This window comes from Calidris pugnax, unplaced genomic scaffold (genome assembly GCF_001431845.1).
Source record: "Calidris pugnax isolate Ruff unplaced genomic scaffold, ASM143184v1 scaffold68, whole genome shotgun sequence".
Classification (NCBI taxonomy): Eukaryota; Metazoa; Chordata; class Aves; order Charadriiformes; family Scolopacidae; genus Calidris; species Calidris pugnax.
This window is the reverse complement of record NW_015090921.1, coordinates 2831253-2855044: the sequence shown is the minus strand read 5'-3', so window position 1 is coordinate 2855044 and position 23792 is coordinate 2831253. Positions and strand designations below refer to the sequence as shown.

The following is a 23792-nucleotide window of genomic DNA, read 5'->3' as shown; positions in this document are numbered from 1 at the left end:
CCCCCAACCCCCGCCTCGACTCCCTTGGGGTGGTAATTCAGGCTGAGGGCTTCCCCCCACACACACACACCCCAGTGGGCTTTTTGGGGTGGAGGAGCTGCGGGAAGGGCGGCTGGGGCAGGGGGCCCGGCGGTGGCAGCCCCCCAGGTGTGGGGAGCCGGGGAAGTGCCTGGAGGTGCGGGAGGAAAGAGTTTTGGAGGGGCTCCTGGAGAGCATGCAGGGGTTGGGGCGGTGGGTCAGGGTCTTAGCCGGCCCCCCCCACCTTTCTCCCCCCTCCTTTCCTCCTTGGGGGGCACCCCACACCAGTTCGGGGAGGGATCCGGCGGTGGGAGATGATGCTCCGGCCGGAGCCCGGGGAGCTGCCTCTCCCCCGGGGGGCGAGGGAAGGGATGTGGGGAAGGGGCTGCCCTGGGGAGGGAGCAGAGGAAGCCCCCCTCTCTGCCCCACAGTGCCCAGGCAGAACTTAAAGCAACCCTTTCCCCCCCCCCATAGCACCTTCTCCTCGCTGCGAGGGGAGGGTGAGGCCCCCTGGGCTCCGCTCCCCCCCAAGTGCCCCCTGCTCCCTGCCTTGGCTGAGGGGGAAAAGCTCAGTCTCCCCTCTCCTGGCAGCAGGAAGATCCCTGCTGGTGGGACAGTGGGTGCCCCAAGCCATGGGCTCCCCCATCACCGGGCTCCCCTAATCCTGTGCCCACCTCTGCTGGAGCCAGATGCCAAGGGAGTCCCATGGGGTCCCACTGCTGGAAGAGGGGGACCAGGAGAGCGTCGGGGTGGCACCAAGGGGGACAGGAGCTGGGGAGGATGGCGTGGGCCATCACAGGAGAAGCACTTGCTGGTGGCACTGCCTGCCCGTGGGCAGCATCCGGAGATGGGTGCAGTAGTGGGTATTTGGGCTCTGCTTCAGTATCACCAGGTGATTTTTATTTTAATTTTATTTTATTTTATTTTATTTTATTTTTCATAGAGCTGATCTTAGGTTGTTCAAACCCAGGGCAGCTACGGGAGGGGAAATGAGGACTACCGTGCTGTATCCAGGCTCCAGGCTGCTCCGCTCCTGCAGCCCGTTCCTGGGAGAGCCCGAGAGGGTGTGAGATCCAGCTGGGATCCGAGCAGGAGAGGAGCCAGGGCCCTGCAGGACGCTGGAGGAGCTGGGCACTGCCAACACGCCTGAAGGCACTGGCAGCCTGACCCCCGGAACGGCTCCTGTTTGACTGGCAGAGAAGGGATCAGGCTGTTTTGGAAAATTAATTGGAAAACTGTTCTCTCTCTTTCCCTTATTTATGAAAAGCTCATCCTAAAGCGTTTCCCTGATGAATGCTTTAGGACAAGCTGTGGCTGAGGGTCCCTGCAGACCTTTGCCTCGGGGGCACGATGTGCCGGGCAGATCCTGGGAGCAGATCCAGGAGTCCCTGGGGCTGTGAGCTGGGCTTCCCCTTGGAGACATCTCCCCTCCCCACATCCCTGTGTACACATGGACACACGGTGGGGGCAGAGGGTGTCCATGGAGGGGTGAGCAGGGCAGCTGGGGCTGTCTGCCCTGGGACACTCAGAGGAGCTGGGCTGGGAGGAGCAGAGGGAAGTGCTCCTCAGCAGAGGATGGAAGAAGTTCACAGAGCAGCACCTGAAACCAAGATGGGGATGCTGCCCCTACCCAAGCTCCTGCAGAAAGTGGGTGAGGAGTGCCCATAACTCAGCTCAGCCCCCAGCCTTGCCATCTGCAACCGGCCCATCCGGGCAGAGCTCTTGCCCCCTTTGAAGGGTGGGAGCAGGTCTGAGCTGCGCCGTGCTGGGCAGGATGGCTCTCAGCCAGGCTGGGCGAGGGGGAAGGCAGCTCTCGCCCCCCCACCCCCCCCACCCCGGGCTGTGCCTTCAGCCAGCTGGGCTGTGTAATTCCCTCTGACAGTTCAATGCAGAGCGAAGCCGGTCGCGGCTTCGCAGCGGCGGACGCATGAAAGGTGAGTGCACTGGAGCCTGAATAATGCAGGGAGCTGCTCTCTCCGGCCGGCTGCCCCGGGGAGCTGGGGGGCAGGGACCAAGCGCTGACCTCAGGCTCTTCCCTCCACTGATGTCCCTTGGGGCACACGGTGGATCCTGATCTCTAACAGCCCCGTCCCACCAAGTCCATCCTGGAGCTGGGGCAGGCAGGATGTATTTGCTGGCTGGCTGCTGCCAGGCAGATATGGGTGTCATCCTAAAAGGCTTTGGGGAAGCAGAGATGGGGGCCACCAGACTTGCTGGGGGGCAGGAGCTCAGCCCCCCATGCTCATGGTAGCAGCCAGAGGGGAGCCATCACCTGGCCCAAGGCCACCGGGTTGGAGCAGGAGGAGGGGGGGGATGGACGGGGTCCTAGGAGCTGCCCCCTCGTGTGTGTGCACCCTCGTGTGTGTGCACCCTCGTCCCCAACCTGCTCCCAGGTGCACACACGTGTGCACATTCCCCCCACCACCACCACCCCCCTTGGCACAGTGCTGGTGGCCGTGGTGCCAGCAGCGGGCGCAGCTCTCCCGCTCCATCTCTCCCACAAACTCCCACGCTGTGGGGGCCCAGGTGCACACACGTGTGCACATTCCCCCACCACCACCACCACCCTTGGCACTGTGCTGGTGGCCATGGTGCCAACAGCGGGCGCAGCTCTCCTGCTCCATCTCTCCCACGCTGTGGGGGCTCTTAGCTTTTTTTTTTTTTGCTTTTTTTTTTGGTATTTAATCCACTGCTTTAGCTCTCAGACCCCTCATGGCAGTGGGTTTGGTTTTGCTGGGCTTTTTTTCTTTCCCACCCCCCTCCCCGGATTCCTCCGGAGCCGGAGGAGGGTACCATGGCAGCTGGGCTCCCCTGGCCCTGGGGCTCTTTGGTGTGGGGTGGCAGCCTGCTGGGGCCTGGATAAAGGAGCCATGGAGAAATACAGCAGGGTAAGGGCTCCGGGGAGCAGGACCCCCCGCTGCCAGCGTGCAGGAGGGGGCTACTTGGCTTTCCAGGGGCAGACCCAACCAAAGGTCCTTTCCCAGCTGCTGTGTGGGGTGCAGGGGTCCCCACGGGGAGCATTTCGGCCACAGACAGTGCAATGAGGGGCTGCAGGGATGGGAGGCAGTTACTGAGATGTGCAATTAACCTTCCCGTTGCAATTAATACCCTAATGGGTGGCAATGAGCAGGGCATGGTGGAGTAGATGCCCATGCACACACACAGGTGCACGCGTGTGATGGAGGTAGCTGTTGTCTCGCTCACCGTGCCCCCTCCTTGCCACCTGCATGGTGGCCCCAACACCTCGCCTGCCTCAGCCTCTCCCTCCTCCCCAGGAAGGATGCAGATCCGGGCCTTCCTCCTCCTCCTGGCGCTGGTCCTGCTGGCTGCCACCGCCGAGGCTGGCAAGAACAAGAAAGGTGAGGAGCAACCTGGGGCAGGGGGCCTGGTGCCCGGTGGCAGCACAGGATGTGGTCCCGTGCCCCCACAGCGAGCACCCACACCCCCTTCCCTTGCAGAGAAGGCCAAGAAGGATGGCTCTGAGTGCGAGGACTGGCGCTGGGGACCCTGCGTCCCCAACAGCAAGGACTGCGGCCTGGGGTACCGCGAGGGAACTTGCAAAGACGAGAGTAAGAAGCTCAAGTGCAAGATCCCCTGCAACTGGAAGAAGAAGTTTGGAGGTGAGGGGGTGGCTGGGGACCACCCTGGGCCGGATGGCTGGGGCTGGTGGTCGCGCCGGGTCATTCTGGGCTCTGACACCTTATCCCCTCTCTTCCAGCCGACTGCAAGTACAAATTTGAGAGCTGGGGGGGGTGTAGCCCTCAGACGGGTGTGAAGACTCGCTCCGGCATCCTGAAGAAAGCCCTGTACAATGCCCAGTGTGAGGAGATCGTCTATGTGACCAAGCCCTGCTCTTCCAAGATCAAGTCGAAGTCCAAAGGTCAGTCCCCGCTGCTCCCATCCCCTAAAGGGTCCTGCTGGGACCCCAGGCAGGGGGTCTTGGTTGGGGGGGTTACCTTCACCCTTTGTGGTGTGGGGGATCACGTAGGATGCTCTTCCCTCTGTGTCAGCACATGTGACAGCCTCAAAATCCAGCTGCTGGCTGGGTGGGATGCAGGTGCCACCAGGAAAAACCCTGGTGTCCCCCCTTCCCAAGTCACTGCCAGCTTTGGTGGGACAGGGACTTCCCTCTTTCCTCACTGGCATGGGTGGGGAGATGCTCAGCTGGCCATGCTGGCTACATTTCTGCCATGGCAGCACCTGGGAAGGGTCGGTGAACTGTTGGTGGACACACTAACTCTTATAATTTGTTTTTCTTGGATGCAGCAAAGAAGGGCAAAGGGAAGGACTAGAGTGGGAAGCCAACGTCCACGTCGGCCCCTTGACATGGCGCCCACAGGGCTGGAAGCCCAGCTGCAGCCAGCCTGCACTCCAGTCTTCCTCCTCCTCTCCTTCTTCCTTTCCATGACCTCTTCTTTCACTGAGATGCCTTGTTTTAATTGCTAGTGTTGTAGAGAGCTAACCCACCCACCCCTCAGGAGGGGCTGCTGCCCATCCCGCCATCTCTGCTGGTGGATCCTACTCATGGCTGATGTTGGGGTTCACTGAGATGCGCCTGGAGAGGTAGGATGGGAACACACATATTTCCACCCTCCAGCACAAACGAGTTGCCTTTGGCACATCCTTTGGTGAGCCTGGGAGCCTCCCTGCACCTCCACCTGGAGGGGAGGGCTGGGTGTTGAATGCCCCTTACTCAGGTGAGGACTGCTCTCAGCTCAGGGGGCTTCCTCCAGCATCCAGGAGTATCCTGCAGCAGCTGGGGAAAAACAAAGCCACCAGCCCCAGGAACCACGGCGTCCCCTCTCCTCCATCATTTCTAGCCGTGTGTCCTTGCTGAAGCCCCTCTGCCTTCAGCCCACCAACGCTGGTGGTGGGTGGGAGCTCTCACTTCTTTTGGAAAATGGGGTTTGTTTTCTTTTCCAATAAAAATCTTTGTAAAAAAAACAAACCTCCAAACCCAGCTGTTGTCTTCACATGGTGCTGCTGGGCTGGAAAGCCCAGCAAGCCCTCAGCTTTGAGGACACCAAAGGGACCAGCAGTGCGGTCACTGTGTGGTGGCCTTGGTACCACCACGCACGGTTGGAGGAGAAGGCATGTGGGTCAGACCCCACAGCCTCTTCTTGGCAGTGCTTTGGGCTGCCCCCCTTCGCTGTCGGAGGGACAGGTTGGGCTGCCACCCACAACACTGCAGGGAATGTCACCGGTGGGGAGTGATGGGGTGACGACTCATTCACTCCTCATGCCATGGCGGAGGTTGGTTTCTGGTCCGAGGTCTTTATTTGTCTCAGGGTGGGTTGGGCTGTCATAACAGTTTAAAAAAAAAAAAAAAAAAACAAAAATAAAAACCAAACAAAAGCCCGCCGGACATCTTGGGCACCACGATGTGAATTATCCTAAAGGCAGTGGAGATGGGAGGTCCCCACCTGGGGACTCTTTCTCCAGGTTGCACATCATCACCCTGGTGTGGGGACAGGAAGGACGTACAGATGCGGCGGTTGCCAGTGCCAGCACAGCCCCATCCTGTCCCTTGGCTGCACCTGGCTGTGCCCACAAGATTTGTGGTGACCCGACTTTGGGAGAAGCTGAGGAGGAGCCCTGGGATGGTCTGGGCTGCGCACACAGGGGGGCTGGGAGGGGGGCTGGAGATGCTGGCTGAAGCCTGCATGCTGAGGGCTCCACCACAACACCGACGACAGGGTTATATCCATTTACAAAGCTCAGCAGCCAGCTCCTTCGGCCTCCCCTGGACCTCCCAGGGCACGAGCGGGGCTGGGGGGGCCACCACCATCCTCTCCTACCTCCGGATCCGTGCACCAGGCCTCCCTACACCGGCCACGGGGACCTACTCAGGGCTCAGATGAGACACAGGGCACCCATGCCACATCGCAGACCCTCTTCCCGACCCCCTCTGAGACCACCCAGCTCCTCCCATCCCTCCCAAAGCCAGTTATTTTCCCTGTTGCTGCTGCCCACTTCTCAGGGGCCACGTTCCCCCATGCCATGGAGAGAAGTCCTGCACCACACCACTTGCTTTTCTTCACAGTTTTAGTTTCCATCTTTGGAGGAGGTGGCTGGGTTTCATCCTCCTCACCCAGGAGGGAGATGCTTGGTTGGTCTGTCTGTGCGTCCAGCCAATTGCTGGCCGAGGGCAGGAAGGGGAGAGCATAGACAAAGCCCAAGGAAAAATTTCTCCTCCTGGTCCATGGATGAGGATGTCCAATGGTGTCTCTGAAGGGAAAGAAAGGAGCTTGCCACATCTGCTGGGGTGCCATCTCGACTGCCTGGCTGGGCCAGCAGGACTCCCAATGAGTACGCCCCAAGCCAGCCTGGTCCAAGAGGGCTGGCAAATATTTGGCCCTGGTTTCTTTTCATTTTTTGGGGTAATGAATGGTTTAAGTGTCTATTGAAAGCATCCAGCATCCAGCAGACAAGCTCTGATGCCCTGGAGACAGTCAGTCATGGGGGAGACGAGGCATTCAGTCCTAGGGCAAACATTGGGCCAGCCTCTCGAGAGCAGGGCAGGAGGGGCTGCTGCCCATCCCGCCATCTCTGCTGGTGGATCCTACTCATGGCTGATGTTGGGGTTCACTGAGATGCACCTGGAGAGCTGGGAGGGGAACACACATATTTCCACCCTCCAGCACAAACGAGTTGCCTTTGGCACATCCTTTGGTGAGCCTGGGAGCCTCCCTGCACCTCCACCTGGAGGGGAGGGCTGGGTGTTGAATGCCCCTTACTCAGGTGAGGACTGCTCTCAGCTCAGGGGGCTTCCTCCAGCATCCAGGAGTATCCTGCAGCAGCTGGGGAAAAACAAAGCCACCAGCCCCAGGAACCACGGCGTCCCCTCTCCTCCATCATTTCTAGCCGTGTGTCCTTGCTGAAGCCCCTCTGCCTTCAGCCCACCAACGCTGGTGGTGGGTGGGAGCTCTCACTTCTTTTGGAAAATGGGGTTTGTTTTCTTTTCCAATAAAAATCTTTGTAAAAAAAACAAACCTCCAAACCCAGCTGTTGTCTTCACATGGTGCTGCTGGGCTGGAAAGCCCAGCAAGCCCTCAGCTTTGAGGACACCAAAGGGACCAGCAGTGCGGTCACTGTGTGGTGGCCTTGGTACCACCACGCACGGTTGGAGGAGAAGGCATGTGGGTCAGACCCCACAGCCTCTTCTTGGCAGTGCTTTGGGCTGCCCCCCTTCGCTGTCGGAGGGAGGGACAGTGTCTCAAATGCCTATGGATCAGTGTGTCAACTTATATAGCTTATAGGTGAATTTCTCCATAAAACACAGGCCATAGCTGTAGCTGTGCTACATATAATATTGAAACTGCCTGGGAGGAGGAAGAAAGACAATGAAGTAATAGCAGCTCTTTAATACATATATAAAAAAAAAAAAAAAAAAAAAAAAAAAAAAAAAAACAAAAATAAAAACCAAACAAAAGCCCGCCGGACATCTTGGGCACCACGATGTGAATTATCCTAAAGGCAGTGGAGATGGGAGGTCCCCACCTGGGGACTCTTTCTCCAGGTTGCACATCATCACCCTGGTGTGGGGACAGGAAGGACGTACAGATGCGGCGGTTGCCAGTGCCAGCACAGCCCCATCCTGTCCCTTGGCTGCACCTGGCTGTGCCCACAAGATTTGTGGTGACCCGACTTTGGGAGAAGCTGAGGAGGAGCCCTGGGATGGTCTGGGCTGCGCACACAGGGGGGCTGGGAGGGGGGCTGGAGATGCTGGCTGAAGCCTGCATGCTGAGGGCTCCACCACAACACCGACGACAGGGTTATATCCATTTACAAAGCTCAGCAGCCAGCTCCTTCGGCCTCCCCTGGACCTCCCAGGGCACGAGCGGGGCTGGGGGGGCCACCACCATCCTCTCCTACCTCCGGATCCGTGCACCAGGCCTCCCTACACCGGCCACGGGGACCTACTCAGGGCTCAGATGAGACACAGGGCACCCATGCCACATCGCAGACCCTCTTCCCGACCCCCTCTGAGACCACCCAGCTCCTCCCATCCCTCCCAAAGCCAGTTATTTTCCCTGTTGCTGCTGCCCACTTCTCAGGGGCCACGTTCCCCCATGCCATGGAGAGAAGTCCTGCACCACACCACTTGCTTTTCTTCACAGTTTTAGTTTCCATCTTTGGAGGAGGTGGCTGGGTTTCATCCTCCTCACCCAGGAGGGAGATGCTTGGTTGGTCTGTCTGTGCGTCCAGCCAATTGCTGGCCGAGGGCAGGAAGGGGAGAGCATAGACAAAGCCCAAGGAAAAATTTCTCCTCCTGGTCCATGGATGAGGATGTCCAATGGTGTCTCTGAAGGGAAAGAAAGGAGCTTGCCACATCTGCTGGGGTGCCATCTCGACTGCCTGGCTGGGCCAGCAGGACTCCCAATGAGTACGCCCCAAGCCAGCCTGGTCCAAGAGGGCTGGCAAATATTTGGCCCTGGTTTCTTTTCATTTTTTGGGGTAATGAATGGTTTAAGTGTCTATTGAAAGCATCCAGCATCCAGCAGACAAGCTCTGATGCCCTGGAGACAGTCAGTCATGGGGGAGACGAGGCATTCAGTCCTAGGGCAAACATTGGGCCAGCCTCTCGAGAGCAGGGAGCTGGGAAAGGCTCCTGGTGACCACATCTCCTCCTCTTACCTCCGACTTTCCCACTGGCTCCCCAAGCTAGTCCCCAGGTCCCAGGGTGACTGGAAGGAGCTGCAGCTCAGGGGTGCCTTGGACCTTTGTCAGCATTGGATGAAGGGCATCACCTGCAATCACTGCACAGTCTGCACTGTTGTGAGTGGGGAGCAGAGGACACACCCCACCTCCTCGGCAAAGGGAAGGGCTTCCGTAACGTTGCTGAAGTGGTCCCTGAGTGCCAGCTTATCTGGCTGTGCCAATGTTCCTGTACTGGCACATGAGAAGGTGCTTGAAGGTTTTCTTGAAAGTGGCATTGCAGAGGGCATAGCAGGCCGGGTTGATGGTGCTGTTGACGTAACAGAGCCAGTAGCCGATGGACCACACCGTGTCGGGTACGCAGGTCTCACAGAAGGTGTTAATGAGGACCATCACGTTGTATGGAGTCCATGTGAGTATGAAGGCTAGCAGGATAGCAAAAATGGTGCGGGTGACTTTCTTCTCCCGGGCTGCCATCTGGCGCTTCTTCCGTACTTGGCTCCTGGCGATGCTGGCAAACTTCCTGGCAACGTTGACTGGGCGACTGTTGGCCAGGGAGTTGTGCTCAGAGCCTCCTGCCTTAGCCGGGACGATCTCAATGGCGGTGACGCATTCGGTCCCACTCTGCTTGGTGACAATCTTGATCTTGGACCACTTGGAAGTCGGGTTCACCCGGGGGTGGGACGGGCTCTGTCCTTGCCCTGCTGGCAAGATTTCTGCTGTGGGCTTGTCTTTTGTGGTCTGGGTCATGCTGACCGTGCTGGACTCGTTGGAGGTCTCCTTCTCCTCCTGATGGCCAGTGGCCTCTGTCTGTGCTGAGGGCTGGTCATCCACTTTCCCATTCCTCACCTCCTCCTTCACCTCCACCGCTCTCTTGGGGGAGTTATTGTTGTTCTGTTTGACCACGGGGCCCTTGAAGAAGCTGATGGACTTGCCTTTCCTCTCTTTCCTGCTTTCAGGCTTGTGTCTCCTCACCCTGCTCCTGCTGGCCAGGGAGATGTGGATGTACAGCACCGTCATGATGACTACGGGCAGGTAGAAAGCAGCGATGGCCGTGCCGAAGGTCACCGCTGGGTTGGAGAGGAATTGGATGTAGCACTCCCTCTCAGGGACTGTCCTCTTGCCCACAATGAACTGCCAGAACAAGATGGCAGGGGCCCAGAGAATGAAGGACAATATCCACGCAGCCGCGATCATTAGCCCCGCCATCTTGGTGGTCCTCCTGGCCGGGTATGTCAGCGGCTTGGTGACACAGAAATACCGGTCAAAGCTGATGATGAGTAAGTTCATGACAGAGGCATTGCTCACCACATAGTCCAGGGCCAACCACAGGTCGCACACCACGGCCCCCAGCGGCCAGTAGCCTTTGATGATGTAGACTGTGTAGAGGTTCATGGAGAAGACTCCGATGATGAGGTCTGCACAGGCCAGGCTGAAGAGGAAGTAGTTGTTGACAGTCTGGAGCTGGCGGTTCACCTTGATGGACAGCATCACCAGGATGTTCCCCACCACGGTGACCAGGCTGAGCGAGCCGGTGACCGTGGCGATGAAAACCAGCTCCACCGTCTTGTAGTTGGTGGGAGGCTGGATGGTCACCTCGGAGCGGTTGCCCAGGGTGAAGTTGTCATAGGTCAGGTTTGCCATCTTCGCCTGCCAGGGCTGAGTAGAGAGGTTGTGCATGGGGTCTGCAAAGGAAGGGGGGGACACAAACAGGAGAATATTACACCTACTGGCACCTCCAGCCACAGCACCGCAGCCGTGAGCTGCTGTAGCTTCATGGCATCGCTTCTCCTCGCTCTCCCTCCCTTCCCACCTCCCACTCCTGCTGCCCAGCCCTTTCCCAAAAGGAGCATGAGGACCCCACGGCTACAACAGGGGAGGGTGAGGAGCACCCCTTAGGTGTTCTCCTGTAGCACCCACCCACACCGAGGACCTGCAGAAGCAACGTGTCCCTGCGTGCAGGCTGAGCCCTGCAGCACCCCATGGCACAGCCCTGAGGAAGAGGAGCAGGCACTGGCTGAAGGCTGCCCAGACCCACCATAGGCAGCATTTCCTGCCTTCTCAGCTTCCCAGGCCAGCGCTGCTCTTGTCTAGGGCTCAAAAGTCTCCTGCCATTGCAGCCTTCACCCCAGGACCTCTTTAAAGGCACCTCTTGTGTCCCCCATTTAGCAATGGAGGAGAGACAGGGAACACCTCCCCGAGGGATGGAGGGGTTACCCAAAGGCAGAGTGCTCCCCAAAGCCCCTGTCATGGCTCTCACAGCTCACCCGTGTCTCTGGCAGCAAACAGCTCCTTCTGGAAGATGAAATCTGGGATGGGAAAAACAGCAAGTTACGCTACCGCTCCAGCCCCGAGGAGTTCATGCAAGTCCCACAAACATCTCCCTGAGGGGCAGCACCAACCTTTCCAACTGAGGTGGCGTTGCCAAAGGGGCGACACGCTCGGAGATGGCTGCAGACAATCCAAAGAAGGATGAAACCCAGTAATTTGTCTTGGCCTGGTTCATAGCCCAGCCCCGACAGGCACGGGATAGGGAAGGGACCGTATGAGTGCCACCAGCCAGCGATGCTGGGAAATGCTGTCCCCTTCTCCCAACCCCACATCACACTGCAGCTGCAGCCACACCAGCTGTGGAGACGTAGGGGATGAAGCCAGCCATCTCAGCCTGCTCCGTGGAATTATTTATGAAAGGCAGCAAAAATCACGGACAGAAAGACTGCCATCATCCAAACCCAGATGCCTGTGGTTAACCCCCCCCCACAGTGAGAGGAGAATGGACCTTAGAAAAAAAAAAAAAAAATAAGTCAACGAACCAAAATTGATGTGTTGGGATGACGGAGAATTTCCTGGAAGGGGAAGGAGAAGCAAAGGCGCTGGGTGAGGCAGGATGGGCAGAGGAGCTTCCCATCAGACCTGCCTCTCCACCACCACCCGGGTCCAGCTTTGCACCGAGCTCCAGGCACGAGGGATGGCATCAAGGGAGAGGAAAAAAGTGATTTCTGCTGCCATCCTTCCTGGGCACCCAGCCAGGGATGCAAGAAGAGGTGACACGTGTATAAAATGACTTGGAAATGTATAATCGTGGCGGTTCGGGGAGTTGGTGGCAGTACAATTGAAATGAGTTTAAAATTCCTCGCTTTGGTAAGATGGGGAGATTTAGCTGTCATTCTTGTAACAGCTAATCAAACCCATCAGACAAGCTAGCAATCAAGCAGACATCTACCCCAGCTCTTCCAGGAAGAAAATCTTGAAAACAAACCTCTCCTTTGTGTCCACTAAAACGAGGGTTTCGTATTTTCCCCGTAGTTCATGAACCGGCAGCCTCTCCTAAGGGCGTTTAATTAATTATCAGCCTTGACAGAGGCTCGTGTTCTCAGTTGCCCACCCAAAGCAAGAAGACTCCAGCTGGTCCCGCTCCGAAAAACCGCTTGCTGGGCTCAGGAGAAATGAAGGAGGAAGGAGGACACTGGCGTGTCTTTGGATGCCACCCAGAGGTGATGCTGGAAACTGGTGTGCTGAGACAGAGGCAACCACAGCCCCGGGGGTCAAGGATGGGTGTTTTGAAAAGGAGCCTTCACTGAAGGGTGAAAATAAAGCCATCTCCCCTTTGAAGGCAGGAGGGGGAAGGAAAATGGTCAAGGGTGTGGAGATACCTACAACACAGATGTACGAGACAGAAGAAGTGTACACCGCTCACCCTCCTTAGCAATCTTCTGCCATGCCCCAGCCTATCACCCCCATTCTTTCCCCATTTTCAGCTTTCTCCATCCTGCTGTCTCTTTATTCTACCCCAGACACCCTCTCTGAGCTCGCTGGGACAGCATGGAGCTGCCTTTGCCTCCCTGAGCTGGGAGCAGGCCAAGGATGCTATGAATTCATCAGGTCTCAGAGCAGCTGGCCAAGCTGTGTGTCATGCCTGTGTAGGCCCCGGCCGTAGATCCTGCCTGTAGGGTGGAGCACACCCTGGGGCTGTGTGGGGAGGGTCTGGATGGGGGGCACAGCCCACAGGCAGCCCCAGCTCTGCCTGCACCCCCAGGATGTGCCTGAGGAGAGAAGGAGCATGTGGGAGAGCTGGGGAGAGGGTGTGATGGGGCCACGGCATGACTCCAGCTCCACTCTCACACCAGCTGCCATCACTGCCTGCAATGATGGGAGCTGGGAGCAGGCCAAGGATGCTATGAATTCATCAGGTCTCAGAGCAGCTGGCCAAGCTGTGTGTCATGCCTGTGTAGGCACCGGCCGTAGATCCTGCCTGTAGGGTGGAGCACACCCTGGGGCTGTGTGGGGAGGGTCTGGATGGGGGGCACAGCCCACAGGCAGCCCCAGCTCTGCCTGCACCCCCAGGATGTGCCTGAGGAGAGAAGGAGCATGTGGGAGAGCTGGGGAGAGGGTGTGATGGGGCCACGGCATGACTCCAGCTCCACTCTCACACCAGCTGCCATCACTGCCTGCAATGATGGGAAGCTCCCAGACACCAAGGGACCACTCTAAGACTATCCCCCTCTGCCCCCTGCCTCCATGCCAGCACCACAGCCTCCATAAAGCCCAGAGGCCACCTCAAAAGGGCTCCTGGGGCTGAGGTCCCTGCCTGCGACACCAGTTGGCCTTTCTCCCTGCACATGCTCTCTCTCTCTCCTCAGGGACCCCCAGAAGTGCATTTCTTCCCCTCACGCCCCCCCCGTTCCCACATCACCCTCCCTGTCTCTATCCCCCTCTGCCCCCTGCCTCCATGCCAGCACTGCAGCCTCCATAAAGCCCAGAGGCCACCTCAGAAGGGCTCCTGGGGCTGAGGCCCCTACCTGTGACACCAGTTGGCCTGCACATGCCATTGTCTGTAGCTCTCAATAGGTGCTCTCCTGGACCTGCCCTCACCAGTCAGCTACAAACTCCATCACCAGCCTCCTCCTTCCCTAAGACTTCTGGCAGTGATTTTATGTCTGATTTTCTCCTCTCCATGGAAGCCACTAGGAGCCTCCCGCTCCTCACCGATGGCATCTTTTGGTCTAAGGGTTTCTATGGCCCTTGCAGCACTCAGCAAGTGTGTCCTCAAGGCAGGGAAATGCCTCTCCCTTCCCACCCAGCATCTTGCAGGGTATGGACACAGAGATGAGGCATGGACAGACGCAGATGCAAGCAGAGAAGGCTGTCATTCAGGTGAGGTCTACCTTTTTCAGGCAGCACTCAGCAAAGCAGGATCCCCACTGCTGCCTCAGATGATGGGTGCCACCACCATTGGGCAAGGAGACAGTTCCAAAGCAGGAGAGCAAAGCCAGTCCTTGCCCACCCCTCCTTGGTCACAGGGTGACATCCAAGGCCACAAGAGAAAGCTCCTGCTGTTTCCTTGATGCACACCTTGTGTGCCACTCTGGTGAGCCTTCCCAGCCTGTCAGCCCCTGCAAAGTGCCTTGCAGCTCACTGCCAGGTAGTAAAGGAGAAAGCCCTGTCATCATCTGCAGATGGTCATCCCATACCCAAAAAGCCCACACTGGCTAGAGGCAGGTGCTCTGTCGGGTACAGTTAGTGATGGAGCACTCAACCCACGTGGGGTGGAAGGTCTTGCTCCCTCCTGTCCTCCTCGTGGCTCCCCGCGTGGCAGGAGATGGCCACCCTCCCCACCAGTGCAGAGAAGGCAGCAGGAGATGCTGGTCTTACACATGTCCATGTGATGGTGACACCTCGAGCTCCTGGAGCAAGCAGCCCTACTGCTCCAGGGTCCCCTGCCTCTGTTCCCTGTTGTGCACAGCCTCCTCCCGCCCTTCCACGGCCCCTGAACCTCACACCATCACCAGATGCCCCCTCCCTACTCTGTCACTGCCTCTGTTCCAGCCCCCATCCTCATCCTCAGGGTCTGGGGAGCAGGGGCAGGTGGGGACAGAGTCACGGTTGGTCCATGTGTGGCCTGAAGAGAGTTCTCTAGGAAAGAGCAGGGCTGCTGAACACACCAGCAAGCATCACCACCAGAAACCAAGCCCCACGCTCACACGCCAGTCAGGGGAAGAAGAGGTTCACAGGGGCAGGACAGGAATCAGAGAAACCATTACGTTCTCAGAGGCTTCCAAGTGTTAGCTGCTCCCAGAGGAAATGGGATTTTGCTCTGCATGGGTGCAATCAGCCCTCTGGAGGAACAGCAAAGCCAAAGAGACCTCCCAGCCCAGGCAGGGATGGATGGGGTGACCACAGCTGCCAGCTCTGCTGGGCTCTGGGCACTGCCTGACTCCAGGAGGGAGGGAAGCTGGACCAGGGACATCCTGGAAGGGATGGCACACATCAGGTCCAGCATCACCAGCCCTCTGCTTGTCTTGGCCTTCCTAAAAGCTCCAGAGGGTGAAAATCTGGATGGGATCAGTTCCATCATGCCAAACCACGGATGCGACGCAGGGCTGGGCAGCCACAGCTGGCCCGGGTGAGCAGGGAGAGAAAGGGAAGGGGCGCCACTCTGCCGGGGTGGGGTGACAGTTTGTGGTGCTAATTGCGTTATCTAATAGCCATTAATTAGTTCCTGAGTCACCGCACCAGTTTACATCTAGTGAGGGTTTGTTCTGGCCGACAGATTCACACCCCTCAAAGAGTGTGAAAACAGAACCCCTAAGTACCAGGAACAGGCACATTCGAAATGCAAGATATGGGGAGGGCATCAAGGGGGGAATCCATGCCCGGTGGGGGGATTAGCCTGGGTTTGCATGGTTGGGGAGGGCCCTGCCAGGCTGGTGCCAGGCTGCCTCTGCATTGGCAGCTGTGAAGGCAATAAACCCACCAGGAAAACAGAAAGGAGACAGGGGGTCAATGGGTTTTGCTGCATTAAGGTGGCACCCCTCTGGCATTGCAAGGGTCAGTGAGCCCCTGAAGTCCTTACCCTGCTCCAGAGGAGACCTGAGCCATCATGCCAGAGGAATTGCTCCTTGCCAGTAATGTATGGGGTTGATCTGGGCATTTTTATTTTTCCTTTGAATAATTTATTCCTCTTTTTTTCCTCTGCTGTTCAACTGGTTCTGATGAGGCAAAGTAAATTCCTCCATCCTCACCAGCTGGGAGTCTCTGATGGCTTCACCTGGAGCCACCAGAGAAGCAGTGAGCTGGCAGGGGAGCTGCCAGCTTTCAGGGGGAGGCAAGGGGGCTGGAAACCCCCCCCACCACCACCACACTCGGCACGTATTCGTCCATCACATTGTGAAAAATTCCTGTGTCCGGGGCCAGAAGGGAGCACTGCAGTCACCCAACCCAAGAGCTCCCACCAGCAGCCTCCCCTGCCTCTGATGCTGCTTGTAACTAGGTGAACATCACCGGGTTTCAAAGCAAAAACCAAGGCATCCTCTCCAAGGCAGTGCACACCCGTGCCCTGGTGGTGCTTGCAGGTCAGAGCCATGGCTTACAATCCACCCACCTAAGTAGCCCCCAGCATCCCACAGCTGGCATGGCTGCACCCCCATCTGCCCAAGCTGCCCCCCCAGTACTTGCCCGTATCCCTAAAGTGCCCCATCTCACACACATCTCCTAAGGGGCCACCCACCACCCACCCCCAGCACTGCCAGGCAAGAAGCAAATTGGCAAGAAAGTGGGTTTGAGCAGTTAAAAGTCACTCCTATAATTAACCTTCCAGCACGCTGGCCGCTCTGACAATTAATTAACCACCTGTCACCCAATTATTAGGCCCAGTAAAACACCCAGTCGGTGGAAAGCTAACAGCAAGTGCAGCCAGCAGACACCATGCAAGCCCACCTCTGCCTTACCCCACTGTGCCCACCCCATGGCTCCGGGGCACCGGCGGCTTCCCCAGCAGCTCCTGGGCAGGTAACATCACGGTGGGGTGATGAAGGCTCACAGCTGTCCTCTTCCTCTGCCTCAGCCACCCCAAGGGCTGGTGGCAGAGCTCAGCCCATGGCAGGGAGGTGCTGGGCTCTCAGCTGAGCCTGGGCTGGAGCTGTGCTTGTCTCCTGCCTTCTACTGCACTAATGCTCTCTGCCTCAGAGAGATGCTCACGTTCTTTCCTATCGCCGGGCTGAAGCCTTAATAGGAACCAGCTGTTTGTAGGCAGCACAAATAACCCGGCCACAGGTTTCTCCTGCTGCCAGGTGAAGGGCTTTTGGGCTCAGAGGGGCAGAGAGGGGAAGGAGGGTGAGGACACCAGAGGATTTATGGCGACAAGTGGCTGCCTGGATTAGCTGGGCTGTCCCCAGGGAGAGGTTAGTGGCCGGGATGGAGAGATGGCACTGGAGGAGGGAGAGGGGGGATGGAGGGCAGAGAGTTGCAAGACCCTGGATTTGGTTGCTTAGAAGAGCAGCTCTCCCTGCACCAGGGACAAGGACGGGTCTTGCCTGGGGACAGCAAGGGGGATGGACTCAGCCCCTCTTTGGAGAAGCCCTTTGCAGGGAAGCCCCCTCACCCTGCCACGGCCCCGTACAGCTGTGGTCGCTCACACCAGGTCCTCACCACCCACCCAGGGTGCCAGCCTACTCCACTCTCCCCAGGAGCCAGGGCTGGCACTGGGCAAGGTGGGTGCTGGCCCCCACGCAGAGAGCCATAGCACCTTGTACTCACCCTCTTTGCCCCCTCCCTCAGGTCCTCATGAGCCATGGGGTGAGGATACATTTCAGGCAACGGGCAAGGTGGGTGCTGGCCCCCACGCAGAGAGCCATAGCACCTTGCACCCACCCTCTTTGCCCCCTCCCTCGGGTCCTCATGGGCCATGGGGTGAGGATAGAGCTCAGGCAATCAAGGATCATAGAATGGTTCGGGTTGGAAGGAACCTTAAAGATCATCCAGTTCCAACCCCCTGCCCTGGGCAGGGACACCTCCCACCAGACCAGGTTGCTCCAAGCCCCATCCAGCCTGGCCTTGAGCCCCTCCAGGGATGGGGCAGCCACAGCTTCTCTGGGCAACCTGTTCCACAGTCTCACCACCGTCAGAGTAAAGGATTTTTTCCTGATATCTAATAATAAAGATCTGATATCCAGATCCAACCACCCTCAGAGTAAAGGATTTCTTCCTGAGATCTAATCATAAAGATCTGATATCCAGATCCGACACCTGAACCTGATATCACCGCATAAAGGATGTGGTGTTGGCCGGGGATGAGGTGGAAGCAGCATAAATCTCAATAAGCAACTCCTCCCAGAGCTGAGGCACCGCAGAGAGAAAACACCAAGGTGTCCATCTAAAATTTTAAAGAGTGGGCAATGTGAGCCAAAGCTCCTCGGCCCTATGGAGCAGGGCGAGGCTCTGCAGGACTTCGAGAGGATAAACAAGCCAGCTGAGCCAGGGGTGAGAGAAAAGAGAGCTGATGCCCTGAGCCAAGGGCAGAAAATCAGGCAGGAGCAAGGACCCCGCTGGATGGGTGTGGATGTGACAGAGGAGATCCCTAGTCCCAGGGACGGAGAGGAGAGAGGAATCTTTGGGGTGCAAATGAAAAAGGAAGCTGAAAATTAATTAGACTTGGCCACAAGACCTGCCAGAGGGTTTCGCATTGGAGGTGACACCTGAGCAAGGGGACAGAGTGAAGAATGGGAGCTGCAGGAGAAGGTGGGAAGGGGAGCCTAGGGCATGGATGGGCAGCACGAGAAATGTCGGGGCCAGGGGAGGAGAGCGGGTGGGAAACATGGTGACAACAGAGGAGGGGAGGGATGGAGAGGAAAGAGGTGGGAATAGCTTCAGGCTGCAGGGAGGGATTACCTATCTCCCCCACAGAAGAGCCCTAAGAAACTCTTCCGAGAGCTAGGAACCTCAGAAGGTCTCTCTTCCCTGGAGGGTCCCACCAGCTCCCGGCCAGGCAGAGCAGGAGATGTGCTGAGGCTGGAAACCTTCATGGGCTGCAGCTTTTGTGCTTGGGCAGCCCAGCTCTGCCCAGGAGTCACCGCTCCCACCACAGGATGGTGGTCCTCAGCCTGTCACGGCCTGACACTAATGCCACGGGCAGCACTGGGCAGGGGTTTTAGCCACCTCACTGCCTGTGACCACACATGGTGGCAGAAGGTTTCAAGAGCTGGACCTCACTTATGGGCCATGGTGGGTGATCTGAGCTCTGCAGCAGCCTGGAGATGACTGTGCTAGATGTTCCTCCTAAGGGCTGCAGAAAGGCAGACCCAAACCCAGGTTACTCACTCCTGATGCCAGTAGGGTGTCATTGCTCTCCACCCTTCTCCGCACACATGCATGCACTTTTTTGGCTTTAAATGGGACACACACACACACCAGCCAGCAGAGCAGGGATCCAATCTACCCCCAAGGCACTAGAGATGGGGAGATACAGAGCACGTTCCTTGCCCTCTCAGTCATGCAAAGATCCCACAAGGATGCCTGTCCCTCCACGGCCGTGGGGGTGGAAGACGGGGGGGGAACCCAAACAACATCAACCCGGGGAGGGCTTGGGAGGCAGGAGGGATCTGCGCGAGGCGCCGTGCCTGCCTCTGGAGAGCTGCCCCGTGACCCCGGAGCGGCCGCCGGGGCCTGGGACATGGTGTTTGCGGAGCGATGTTTTCAGGCCTCGGCGTTGCACAACTGGAGGTCTGAGTTTCCCACAGACCAACCAATCTCACCCTGCTTAAGGAGCCTGAAGACATTAACCCCTTAACTGGCCAACATAAACCAGCTCTGCCGCAAGCCTTAAACCTGTGGGTGAGACCTCAGCCCCATCCGCCAGTGGAGGCACTTGGTGCCAGCCCCCCAAAGCCATGCTGCTGCTACAACCTGCAAGGCACCATGAAATATATTAGATTTAACAGCAGTTGTAGCAGAAGGGCTGCTTCTCCCCCTGGCTTTCTCGGCCAGAGGAGCAGAGCTAGCCTCACTAGCTCCGTACCACATCAATCCAGGTTCAGGCTGGATATTAGGAAAAAATTTTTTCACTGAAAGGGTTCTCAGCCATTGGAATGGGCTGCCCAGGGAGGTGGTTGAGGCACCATCCCTGGAGGTGTTCAAAAGACAGGTTGATGTAGTGCTGGGAGGTATGGTTTAGTGATGGTGATGCTTCTTGTTTGTTGTGTGGGTGTCTATTCTTGTCAAAGTCAGGTTGACGGTTGGACAAGATGATCGTTAAGGTCCCTTCCAACCTAGAAGATTCTGTGATTCTGTGATCGCTCTGGCTGAGCCCGCTGCGTCCCAGGAGCTCCAGGGTTTACACCGAGTCCTGCCTTTAAAGGACAAACTTCCCAGCTGCTGCTCTTCCTGCGCCAGCTGACCTAGGATGAAACTCCTCTGCAAGGCTCTTGAAGACAAGCAAACAGCCCTGTAATTCCCCCCCCCCACATCCCTCTCCAGCCCTTTCTGAGTCACGGAAACGGCGCCTGGGTTGGGTTGCGGGTCCTCTGCACCAGCACATGCAGGGCTGGGGGGGACACGAAGGGGACAGGACACTTGGGCACCTCTGCTGCTGCCTCATGCACGGAGTGGGGCACAAGGACACCAGGGGCCATGGGGACAGGGTCGCAGAGAGACAGGAGGGGCGATGTCACTCCTACGGCTGTGATTTGCAGGACCTCCAGCAATGGTTTGGGGGATTTTTCAGAGGGTCAAAGCCCTGTGCCTGCAGCTGCTGAGCGTGGAGGCTTGGACAGGCTGGTGAAGTTAATTTTTCTCAGCAAACTTACATCTTACGAGGTATAAACCGAGCCTTTGTTTGAGTCTCTCCTCCAGGCGGTGCAGCCTCCCGGCATCTCTAGAGGGTCCTGGGAGCAGCCCCAGGGCAAAAGCGTGAGCAGCTGTGCCCGGCACGCGAGGGACTGGGATGGGGAACATCTCCAGCAGAGCCCAGCTTGCCAGTGCTCGCTGTGGTGGGGAACTCAAGGTCTGAAGCCAGGTCAAGTGACGGCGTCCTGGCCTAGAGTCAATCCTGGGCCATTGCATCCATCCACAGGGAAGGTGGGATGGATGCCAACACGCATACAGGGAGGGGGACAACCTGGGTGTCTGCTGGGGAGGGGGAGCAGTGATGTTTGCACATCTGCTGCTAAAACCCTGCTGCTAAACATCAAGGTGGGGAGAACCTGCAGGCCAGACACCCTCACCCTATGCGCCAGTAAAATCCTGGCGTAGGGGGCAACCCCCCACAGGGAGCACTCGCCCCACATTCATTTGGCCAGAAAATGCCTAATTCTCCCTCGAAGCTGCACCGAATGAATTTATCTGAATATAGCGCAAAAGACAACCCCAGCACATCCAAGGGCCTGGATGCAGAGAGCCTTTCCTGTGCCCAGAGGGTTAAAGGGATGTTGGGGTGGGCAGTGCTCTCCTGAGGGATGCTCAGGGCTCCTCCACTTGGCTCTGAGTTGATAACAGCCACCCATTAAGACCCCAACCCTCCAGCCTGCTGGGACCCTGAGCAGAGGAGCATGTGAGTTTTCCTAGAACCTGGCAGCTGTTTTTCTACCTACCCTCAGAAGAGGGACTGCATTGGTGTGGCTCCAAGTGCTGTCTCAAAGATGCTTCAACATGGCCCAGGTTCTGAGCCCCACCACGGATGCCTGACCCACTCCTGATGGACACTGGTGCTAAGGTGGGCTCAGGAACAGTCAGTGAGAGATGCTGGGAGAGCGATGAAGACAGGAGGGGAAGAAGATGGGAACAATCTGGTCCAAACTTCCATTTCTTGGCTGCGCCAGGTCCCACACCCTCACATCTCTCCAAAACACATGTCCTTTAAATACGCATTTTTAGAACCAGCCCAGAATGGATGCTGAAACGCAAATCAAACCTTCTCCTTTGGCTTACTGGAGAGCAACGAGGGCATAACCCTGTGCCGGACGGAGCAGAGACTGAAGGACAACACCTGCTTCTCCAGAAGGCGCCCATCCAAGCCCTGATTTAGGGGAAGGGGTCAGCTTGAGCACATGGAACTCTCTCTGCATGCGGCGAGAGGAGCTGTGCTCACGCAGAAAGCAGCAGCCCCTTGCAAACAGCCTCCATTTCCCCCCCTTCTCTCGCTATCACCCTCTCTGCAGAGCCACATTTGCCACCTCAGCTGGGCTCTCCCCAACCCTCTTCACCTCTTTTGGTTCTGCTGGGCAGGGCTGGCAGAGAAGGGCTCCGGAGAGAAGGTGTGCTAGGGACAACTCTGCGTCAGCCACTCATTGTGGTCTCACTGGTTTTATTCCCTGTTTTTATCTTTTTTTTTTTTTTCCTATAGAGATGTTTGTCAGTTCAATTTAAAAAAAAAAAAAACAAAAAACAGCAACAACCAAAAACCAAAACCAAACCCAACAAAACCCCAGCCATGACAAAACCTGCTATCAACAGGATCCTCATGGGGACAGTTTAAAGAGAAAAACCATGCTCCTTCTGCAAACTCCCAGTAATTGGATCACGGCGTTAATTAATCATTTCGGTTCATTTCTCTCCTATGAAAGAAACCAGACTGACCCGCCGAGAGGGGTATGCCCCTTATGTGAATAAACAAATTGCTTTTACCGGTAGCCTTCCTCCTCCTCCTCCTCCTCCTCCTCCCACCAGATTCCCACTGCCCACTCATCGGGTCACTCCTGGGACCTGGGAACTTGCTGCTGGCTCTGAGCAAGGGCGCGTTGGCTTGGATCCCGCAGGAACCGGGGGCTGCCATGCATGGGGACATCAGCCCCTCCCAGATACCTGCTCCCATCCCCACCCGGGGGCTCTGCCCGCTGGCCATCACCCTGAATGAGGGGTGGATTGGGGATGGGTTGCTATTTCTGAGGCTCCCTGTATGGGTGAAGTCCCCCCCAGCCCCGCCAAATGCCCTGCTCTTTGTTGGGATGCTTCATGGGGACCTAGCTCCAGGCTGGAGAGCAGCAGCAGGTGCTCAGATCACCAAAGTCAAGGTGTTAGGAAGCATGAGGTGATGCTCAGCAGTGGTGACAGCACAAAGCATCTTGCTGTCGCCTGTGATATCAACGTGAGCGTTGTCAGTGGTGGTATTTCACTGAAAGCCTGGGCTCTAGGACCCCAGCATCTGAGTATTTTGATAGACAGTGCCAGCGTTGACAAGCCACCCCACTGGGTGGGTACCAGCCCTCCCAGCCCCTTTACTCATCCCGCAAGAAGTGGCAGGAGAAGCCAAGCCACCCTCGGAGGTCACTTAAGGCACCTGTGACAAAGCAAGGAGCCTCCAAAAGCAGAGCCCACCAGCTTTGCCAGCCACCAGCAGGGCACAGAAGGCGGGTAGCTGTTCCTCAGGTGGCAAAATATCTCCCCAGCCTTGGTCTTTGCAAAGACCAGCTAGAAAATGTGGCCACAGCATAGTCAGAAGGGTTTAAAGCAGGACAGAAGAGAACCCGTCGCTGCTTTGATTTAAAAAGGTGACAAGAACTGTCCCCCTAATTGAAGCCAACATCATTCTGGGGGGGGGGAGAAAAGAAGGGTGGGGCTGCCCAACTCTTGGCCACAGTGGGCCACAGAGAGCAACAGGGCAGCTCTGTCATCATCAGTGGGGCCAACAAGGTCTAAAGGCAGATGGGATCCACACCTAGGCAGTGAGGGGGCAAGATCTGTCCCCCTTGCAATGCCCAGCCCTGCAAAGGGCTCTGCAGGGAGGTGGGGGGACTTCTGCCTCGTCATGCCCTGGGAGGTGGCCACAAGGGCCAGAGGGGTTTTGTCCCGGTTGGGGATAAAGTATCCAAGAGAGATGGGATCTTGTCCCTGCTGCTCTTGTTGGAATATAGAGGGAAGCAAAGCGTGCACGCAGGGAGTTTCCTGCCCAAAAAACGAATCTCCTTCCAAGAGGAGGCACCGGGGGAGCAAACAACCCCCGCACTGGGTTCCCTGCTGGGGGGGTGTGGGGGGTGCCTGCCCCCCGTGGCAGGGTGCTGATGGGGTGAGCTTCTAAGGTGGTCTGAGGGACCCGAGGTGCCTTGGACCACGGATACCGGGGGTGGTGGTGGTGTTGGTTTGGATGGGAGGAGGGAAAGGGGGTGCCAGAACCTCATCCCGGTGCCCTGGAAGGGGCTGCAGCCCTTCAAGACTCCACACATCCCACCAATGCGGGGGGGGGAAGGGGGTCTGGACCCTCGGGGCACTCCCGGGGTTCCCGGAGGGACACGGGAGTGCGGGAAAGTTGGCAGAGTGACCCCCCCCCATTCCTGGGACGACCCCCCCCCCTCTCCATGCACCCTCAAGTCATGCTTTCCAGGGAGGGGGGGGGCCGCGGGGATACCCTG

General features: G+C 57.6%; 2 protein-coding genes across 3 annotated transcripts in view; one reads left to right on the top strand and one right to left on the bottom strand.

Annotated features, from left to right (window-relative positions):
• Positions 1 to 3225: 3225 nt before the first annotated feature.
• On the top strand, positions 3226 to 4966 carry MDK (midkine (neurite growth-promoting factor 2)). Its single transcript, XM_014950355.1, has 4 exons — positions 3226 to 3377; positions 3477 to 3638; positions 3737 to 3898; positions 4285 to 4966. Exons 1-4 carry the CDS (start codon positions 3299 to 3301, stop codon positions 4308 to 4310), a joined length of 429 nt encoding a protein of 142 aa, XP_014805841.1. The 5' UTR covers positions 3226 to 3298; the 3' UTR covers positions 4311 to 4966.
• Positions 4967 to 7426: 2460 nt separating this feature from the next.
• The window catches only part of CHRM4 (cholinergic receptor, muscarinic 4), a 33463-nt gene continuing 17097 nt past the window's right edge, over positions 7427 to 23792 (bottom strand). The window contains exons 1-3 of one of the 2 annotated variants that reach the window (XM_014950353.1): positions 16404 to 17194; positions 10944 to 10985; positions 7427 to 10361 (exon numbers count right to left, since the gene is read on the bottom strand). In XM_014950353.1, coding sequence (XP_014805839.1) covers positions 8884 to 10361; positions 10944 to 10985; positions 16404 to 16422 — 1539 coding nt within the window. In that variant the 5' untranslated portion in view covers positions 16423 to 17194 and the 3' untranslated portion in view covers positions 7427 to 8883. Of the gene's footprint in view, positions 10362 to 10943; positions 10986 to 16403; positions 17195 to 23792 lie in introns of those variants that run through there. The other variant, XM_014950354.1, reaches the window with a different exon arrangement.

Excerpts from the sequence above, each read along its gene's own strand:
- MDK (XM_014950355.1), top strand. The coding sequence starts at position 3,299 with ATGCAGATCCGGGCCTTCCTCCTCCTCCTGGCGCTGGTCCTGCTGGCT. Across the intron at positions 3,639-3,736 it reads CTGGAAGAAGAAGTTTGGAG|CCGACTGCAAGTACAAATTT; the intron begins GTGAGGGGGTGG and ends CCTCTCTTCCAG. Across the intron at positions 3,899-4,284 it reads GATCAAGTCGAAGTCCAAAG|CAAAGAAGGGCAAAGGGAAG; the intron begins GTCAGTCCCCGC and ends TCTTGGATGCAG.